This window comes from Priapulus caudatus, unplaced genomic scaffold (genome assembly GCF_000485595.1).
Source record: "Priapulus caudatus unplaced genomic scaffold, Priapulus_caudatus-5.0.1 Scaffold1757, whole genome shotgun sequence".
NCBI lineage: Eukaryota > Metazoa > Priapulida > Priapulimorpha > Priapulimorphida > Priapulidae > Priapulus > Priapulus caudatus.
The window spans coordinates 9,003-17,089 of NW_014578818.1; the positions used below are offsets into that span (position 1 = coordinate 9,003).

At 49.0% G+C, this 8,087-nt stretch overlaps 2 protein-coding genes across 2 annotated transcripts; both read left to right on the forward strand.

Annotated features, from left to right (window-relative positions):
- Positions 1-1,936: 1,936 nt before the first annotated feature.
- Positions 1,937-8,087, forward strand: LOC106817530 (adenylate kinase isoenzyme 6-like). Its single transcript, XM_014822202.1, has 5 exons — positions 1,937-2,020; positions 2,957-3,067; positions 6,341-6,441; positions 6,918-7,354; positions 8,064-8,087. The coding sequence occupies exons 3-5, from the start codon at positions 6,399-6,401 to the stop codon at positions 8,085-8,087; spliced, it is 504 nt and encodes a 167-aa protein (XP_014677688.1). The 5' UTR covers positions 1,937-2,020; positions 2,957-3,067; positions 6,341-6,398.
- On the forward strand, positions 3,703-5,338 carry LOC106817529 (aladin-like). Its single transcript, XM_014822201.1, is given in 2 exon segments — positions 3,703-3,804; positions 3,807-5,338. Coding segments are annotated over 2 exon segments (1,092 nt in total). The 3' UTR covers positions 4,797-5,338.

Below are 8,087 nucleotides of genomic sequence, written 5' to 3' on the forward strand. Positions count from 1 at the left end.
CTTCTTCCTGTATAGGACGCAAACAAATCACATCTCACTTGCGCCATCTGTAAAGAGCAATAATTCCGTCATTATTCAAATACACCTATTTCATAGCATAGTATTTGTTTTATCGCAGGGATGTATGACAGGGCGCAAAATATGAATAAGTACAGTGATGATAAAACACACGTTCAAGCAATTCGTGAATGGATGTGTTCAAATTGCAATAGTGATGGCAGTTTCTTTACATGTTTCCAATGGATTCATCAATTCACAGGGTTATTTATGCTAACGTGATATTTTGGGACATGTTCAAGGTGGTATTTAGAATGTTGTGTCTGTGAAGCCAACATTTATGACAGCTTTTCATCAGGGCATGCGTTTAAAATGTAGTGCTTATTCACGGTAACTTTTATTGACGTGACCAGGTTGGTTTCGATGATGACATCAACATCTTCGCTCGCCACACCAGGCCCCGACGTCAATATTCCATTCACATGCGTTCACTTGGGTCCAGCCGGCAAACTTCTGATAACCTAGAAAATCGTGTACTGTGAGCGCCTGATGGCTATATGATATGGGTGGTTTTTAAACCTGAAACGGCGTTTTTTTCTGGAACACATTTATTTATCAGTCGACTTCTCTAAATTATGATTTTTGTAGCAGGATCACGTTTACACAGTAAAACAATCTCACGACGTCTCAAGATGATGGGGTGTGATTAGTGTCGCTTGATAGGGTCTATGTCCCCGGTAGGATAACTGCCGGAACGTACTGGGCGTTTACGCGTGCCGGATACTGGACGTTACCTGGTCGTATATTTAGGTATGCCAGACCGTAACCTCAGCGGGCTACTTCGATAACGGAGTCCTGGGAGTCGCCTACGCCTACTCCCTACTGAATCCTATCGGTAACCCTTCCATATCCATAGTGACCAGGGGTACGTTCCGGTCCAGAGGTACCTGGGGGACATAGGTATCCCTATGAGCGTTGAGCATGACACACAGCTACACACACACACACACACACCACACACACACACACACACACAACACACACAACACACACACACACACACACACACACACACCACACACACACACACCCTCGACATCAGTCAGGGACGCCAGCAAGGTGTATGGTTCACCTCAACTAGGAAGGTTTATAGCCGGAATCAAAGTTACTAAGGTAACGTATCTGATATGGTAGTAGGTTAGGGAGTAGGCATACGGCAGCTCCCCTAGACTCTGTTATGGAAATGTAGGCCGATGTTAATGGTCCGGCTATTACCATATTTAGTAGTAACAGCTGAGGGTACGTTCCGGCATGTACCCTCGGGCGGGAACATAGACCCTCTCGCGTTGTGTCAGGCCGCAGTCACACCCAACGTCACAGTGGTCTCTTTCATCGCAAACATTCACACTTTGTATGTGGTGCTGCATGGGTAATTACTAAACATTAGTTCTATTCGCTAATAATAGGTAAGGGTACATTTTTATTGTGAACATAGTAGAAGTAATGGTACAAATTAATTTACCTGTCTTTCTCGTTTCATCATTCTGTATTTCTGCTAAGTTTGGGGGATTTACCGATTCAGTTTCCTAAACTGGCCTTCTCCATGGTTTCTTTCCTACACGTCTTCGGAACGGCCGTTTGTCGACGTATACTGGCAGTATTTGGCTGTTTTAATTGAAAACGCGTTCAAGAAGATTTATCTATAATATGCGAAGTGTTATAGCCTATAAATTTTGCACGGTATGGTGGGACATTATTAGGATATTTCTGAAACTGTTCATATAATCTTGGTAAATCTTCTGTCATTGTCACCCATTTAGGTCGGGGGCTGTTGCGGTAATTCGAAAATTAGAACGGTTGGTTACACATTGGCTTGGGAACTACCCAATCATAGCTACCTCACAGTATCGACTAACGTGTCCTCTTGCGGTAACATGGTGCTATTTCAACGAAAACAATTTGAAGTTCCAATGGCAATGTAAAGCCTAAAGTCAAGAGCGGTTTAGTTCGCATAAACTTTATGGTAAAGATAGGATAACGTAGAAGTCTGTTGGAATTATCGTGACTTGTCATGAAAGTATAGCACAGCTGTGAGTTAATGTCAGTTAGATTAGAATCTTAGTTCATAAAACGCACATGCCAAACACTGAAACAGTTGATCATAACTTTCGCCATAACTTTCTTGCAATCACACAAATTCAATCGGACAGTTTATAATCTACTTGATTATTCAACGCCAACATTGCATAATATAGGTTTAAAGTGTTGGTGTTCCTTGTAACATAAGCCGCATAATTATATCAGCAGAATATTCGACTTCTTTGCACACTACACTAGCTGGCCACTCCGTGCTCATACTGAGTCATACTGGTTATAGGTCTATGTCCCCAGGGCCAGGGCTACTATAGGGAGGGTACCCCTGGGTACTGCTTCGACTATATCGGAAAGTTCCTCGGAGGCTATTATACGCATATGTCGCTGTGTACCCTGCATTTGTCCCACCGTACCTGACTTCAGCAACTGATGTCGTAATACATACCGGGTACACTCTGTCAAGTTACCACATCACATAGAACCTATCAGCGCCACTGGTGTGGTACAGCATGGTGCCATTGGCATTTATTTTTTGTGCACTCTGCAGAAAAAACTCAATTCGGTTTTCAAAACAACAGTGTTGACATTGTTGGCCCAATCTCAGTTGAGCACCCCGGATTATAGTTTATCACATATCGTTAATAATTACATCGCAAATTTTTTCGCAAAAACACATTTGCGGGGTCCAAAATTAATTAAGGTTGTGCAACATTGTCATTGGCCAATGTTGTCATGTTATTTGACAACATAATTCATTTGATAGATACTGACTGTGAGCACAGTATATTATTTATATTGATAATACAGATTTAATACCTATATAATAAATCATTCTTTACAATCGTCATTTACCTCATATTTCCAGGATGCATTGTCGTCACTTTCGCACGATCACCGGTGACCACGGCAACCGCGACTGAGTGAAGCTGCAGCCGACCCGACCAACCAACCGACCTTTGACCTCCCACGCAATCCAGTAAGTCCGCTGCCATGCAGTGTTCTCATGCTGAGAAAAAAAAAAAAAAAAAAAAAAAAAAAAAAAAAAACGCCGCGTGGTGTCCGTGCCGCCCTGCACGCGGCTTCGTCACCGTGGTGCGAGACTAACAGCAGCCTCGTGTCGGCGCGCGCCTCCGAGATCAACGACCTCCGCATGTTCGCTCCGGGTCGCAGCGGCGACGATGACGACTACCCGCGCATCCTTCGTCGCACGGCCGACGCTTGCCGGCGTCCGCGCCGGCGGACGGCCCGCTCGGCGTATCCTCGGAGCGCGAGGAGCGGCGTGGCGGCGCGCGGCCAACGCTGAGGGAAGACCGACCTTCAGGGGGCGCTACAGGAGCTGGTTGGCACGCGAGGCGCCGGCGTCGGGGGCGATTGGTGCGCGTCGCTGAAGGTGGCGTGGCGGCGGCGCCGATGATCGTCGCCCGCGCACGGCGCGTTGTTCCCCGGACCGGCGCTGACTGCCGAGCTGCGGCGATCGTCGCCGAGGTTCTCGCGCACGGGAGAGGGCGTGGGAACTCGAGCGGGCACTGCTTCACTGCGCGCGATCGCGTGCACCCTCACGTCGGCCGCCTCGCCATCGTCCTGCCGGACGACTCCTAGTGGCGTCGGTCGATGACGCGCGGCGCGTCTCGCCCCCGTCCTCCGGCACGCGGCAGCGGCGGCGTCGCGAGGGCTTCCGCGGGCCCCTGGCGCGCGTCGACGCTCGCGGTGGCGATGCCGCGGCGGCGTTGTCGGTCTGGACGCTCGACCCGACCTCGCATGTCGAGCATGTCCGTCGTCCGGCGGGCGCATCAGCGCTGCGCGCGCCGGGCCACTGCCCGCTCGGCGTCGCGTGGGACCCAGGGGGGCGCTGCTTACAGACCCGACTGCGCGCCGTCCCCGCACAACGGCAAGGCAGCGGCCCCCCGGGCAGAAACACAGATCGTGTCGGCGTCGGCGGCCGACGGTGGGCGCTGATCGTGCTGGGACGTCCAGCGCGGGGAGGAGGGGCGCGCCACTGTGGAGCGGTCGGCGGCTGGCCGTCGGCTTACGCGCGCTGGTCGCCCGCGCCAGACGGCGCTCGCTTGATCGCGGCGACGCCGTCGTCGCTGTTCCGCGTGTGGGAGACGCGCGCGTGGACGTGCGAGCGATGGACGGACGTCCCCGGCCGCTGCCAGGCAGCCTGCTGGAGCCCCGACGGATGCACGCTCTTCTTCGCGACGCTTTGCGAACCCACGATCTTCTACCTGAAGTTCCGGCCGCCGCCGGACGACGGACGCCCGATCGGCGGTGGCGCGGCGACCGCGGTGGCAGCCGTCGACCTGTCGGAGGTGGTCGTCGACGACGACGGCGAGAAGACGACTGTAGGGGGCGCCGTGCGCGATATGGCGTGGGACGAGAGCGGGGAACGGCTCGCGGTGATGTTCCGCGGCGAAGACCAGCGGTTCGTGGCCGTGTTCCGAACGCGCGTTCGCCCCGTCGTCGACGTGACGCCATGCGGACTCGTGGGAGGGGAGCCGGGAGAGTCGCCGCGCGCGATCGCCTTCCGCCCCGGCTTCCAGAAGGGGGCGCTGCTGACGGTGTGCTGGAGCAGCGGGCGAGTGTCGTTCGTTCCGATGTTTTTCGTGTCGTCGGCGGCGATGGCGCAGGGCGGCCGCATCCCGTCGCCAGGTGGCGCCACTAACGGCGGGCTGCGCCACCGAACCGCCTTGTTCACGACCGAGTGATGGCGCGGGTACGGTGCTGCCCCCCGGGTGGCCGACGTGCGAGATGGAACCTGGAATTCCATTAGAGGAATTGTGCTGATTTAGAACCTTGATTATCAATATAAGGAATATTATGACTTGCCTTGGGTTGTTCTGTTCCATTGATAGTTGGAGAGAGATGGTTAGAAATGTGACCTAAGACATGTGAATCCTAAAAGTATAGTATGGAAATAACTCGCATTGTGATTTGTTCTTATGTAAATCCTAACCTAGCGGAGGCTTGATAAACTTTGATATTACATTGATAACATGGCATTAGATTTGATGATAATTTTCTTGAGATTGAGGAATAGATATTACCAGGAGTGTATAATATAGATTATATAGATAGATATATCTATATTATACACTCCTGATATTACTGTAGATAAAATGTTGTAGTTACTCGACAATCTGTATTAAGTTCGCGAAATGTGGGTGTGTTTGATAATCGACTATTTGCACATATAACTGTATTCATCTATTAAGTTGAAATAAATCGTATTTTGTGATGACACGTACGAGGAAATCTTGCTGGTTGTCGGGTTCTGTACTGTTGAAGGCACGGTGTGCGTGTGCAAATTCTGACTAGGGGCGCGTTTTGTTTGGTCTGATCCACGGATCTCGATCCAATGGATTCGTTGATCTGACTGTTTGTTTGGTCGGATCCACCGAACCCAACCCTGCTAGCGAGGTGGATTCGAACGGGATCCAATATGGTGGCCTGCGCCTCAGCCAATCACAGCTTGTTCTTTGTTATGAACCATCCCGTGATAGGTCACAGCGAAACGTGAACCGTTGAAAGTGAGTTTCCGTTTGTCTGGTCCAGGGTTCGATCCAGTGGATCGAGATCCGTGGATCCGACCAAACAAACACGCCCTAGGTAGAGAAATGCTTTCTTAGTGAGAGAGCTAGAGGAATCCCTGCATAGCTAGCCAAGCCTAATCTCAACGCTTTCCACCCCCTCGCCATGAGTTTACAGCAAGAATGGGCAGCAAGAGGAGTAATTTGCGTGGCTGAGACGTTCTGTAGATGTAAGTATCCAAGAGATTCTTACGATTTGTAAAGAGCCGAGGGGGTGGAAACAGTTGTGCGTGCCGGGTTCGAAAATGACGCGGTCGCCTAAATTTTGTCGTGCGCCTATTTTTTTTGCTCTACGTGAGGGCACTGGCTTGCATAATCAATTCCAGCTAATTTCTAATTTGTAGTAATTAGTAGATATTTTAGGAGAAATGTTAAATTGATGTGATATGAGTAGAAAGCATGCGATTATAGAGTGATTTTATTGGTACATTTACTTTTACAATGTGCACCTGGTGAAAAATGTTAAATTCGAACCCTGGCATTCACAGTTGCTTCATAATTCGATGGGTAACCATATAATTTTCCTTCGTGATCTATTGTGTTTTGCAATGCAGTTAATATCTTATTTTTCTCTTTCGCCATCCCCACCGACGTGAACATTACTGCAAAATTTGTCGTCACTTTGTAACGTACGATTGTTAACGAGGAGTTCTGCTTTTCAGACTTGTGATTGGCTCGATCGCTGTTTCCACACGAGTTGAAATAAGTAGAGGGAATATCATGGCTGCGAGTGCCCGCAAAGCACCCAACATCCTGATCACAGGTAAACAGAAACTTCGCATAGTATTTTAGTCCAATTACGTAGTCGCAGTTCAGTGGCATTCTTATTCACTTCTTCATGATACAACCTCTGAGACATTGATATTGGAATAACGTCATTGTATTTCATAGTTATATATTATATATAGTTATATATCTATAGAGTTTAAGTTTGTGATAAAAGTACAGCGACTACCACAAAAATTTTGGTGACCGGTCTGATGCCTTCCACAACACGTGACACACACACTTAATCTTGTATCCAAATAACAAACATTCTCCAAAGCATTGGTCAGAGCAGTTACAGGAGGAGAGTAGTCCAAATATTATTTCAAAATTTAAATGACCATTGTTTAAACTTTTTTCAGGAGTTTTAAAAAAAAAGCCGTTTTAAACAATTCATTTTATAACCCCGACATTCACATGCACGACGTTCCCTTCGCCGCACGTGCATGTGACCGTTCGCTTGTTTCCGCACAGGCACGCCCGGCACGGGCAAGTCTACGCTCGCCGGTCAGGTGGCCGAGCGGACGGGGTTGCATCACATCGACGTCGGCGCGATCGCGAAGGACAGCGCCCTCTACGACGGCTACGACGACGAGTACGACTGCCCCGTCATCGACGACGACCGCATCGTCGACGAACTCGAGGACAAGATGGCGGCCGGCGGCAACGTCGTCGACTACCACGGCTGCGACTTCTTCCCCGAGCGCTGGTTCGACGTCGTGTTCGTGCTGCGCGTCGACAACACTCTGCTGTACGACCGTCTCGTCGCGCGCGGCTACGCGGGCCGCAAACTCGCCGACAACGTCGAGTGCGAGATACTGCAGACGATCGTCGAGGAGGCGAGAGAGTCGTACGCGAGCGAGATCGTTCACGAGCTTCGCAGCGACGCCCCGGACGACGTCGACATCAACGCTACGAAATTTGAACGCGCATGAACACCCGCGACCGTGCTGCCACCCCGAAAAAGTTGCAGTATTTGCATTTAATATTTTGCAGTAAATGACCGATGCTATAAATCATCAAAAGTGGCAATTATATTTAATAACCAAACTCTATTTAACCGCACCGATATCATTTTAGAGCAATTATCCCATATATATAACTGAAACTATATGTCGTTATAAGAGTATTACAATCCTTTGCTTTAACTGAAAAAATAAGAGAATACCCTCGGTCGTAGACCCTTGCTAGATAATTGGTTCTGCGCAACTTATCATATCGTGCGCTTTGAGTGGCGCTCACCGTCGTGTATATCAACTGAGTTCGATAGTTTTAAACATTTCTTTAAAAATATTTCTAATGTGATTGAACCATGAAACTTTTTATTACGCAATTAAACCTAAATTAGGCTGAAAATAACCCTAGAACCTAAGCTACGTCATTTAACTCTGTATCCAATAACAAAGCAATTCTCCAAAGCAATTGTCAAGCAGTTACAGATAAGAGTAGTTCAAATCACCTATTTCAAAATTAAATGACCATTGTTAAAATCAACTTTTCAGAAGTCTCTTAAAAAAGTTCGTTTTAACACCAATCATTTTATAACCCTCGACATTTCACCTGCACGACGTTCCCTCGCCGCACGTGAGCATGTCACCGATTCGCTGTTGCCCGCAACAGGCACGCCGCACTGGCAACGTCTAA

Excerpts from the sequence above, each read along its gene's own strand:
- LOC106817530 (XM_014822202.1), top strand. The coding sequence starts at position 6,399 with ATGGCTGCGAGTGCCCGCAAAGCACCCAACATCCTGATCACAG. Across the intron at positions 6,442-6,917 it reads ACCCAACATCCTGATCACAG|GCACGCCCGGCACGGGCAAG; the intron begins GTAAACAGAAAC and ends GTTTCCGCACAG. Across the intron at positions 7,355-8,063 it reads CGGACGACGTCGACATCAAC|GCACGCCGCACTGGCAACGT; the intron begins GCTACGAAATTT and ends TGCCCGCAACAG.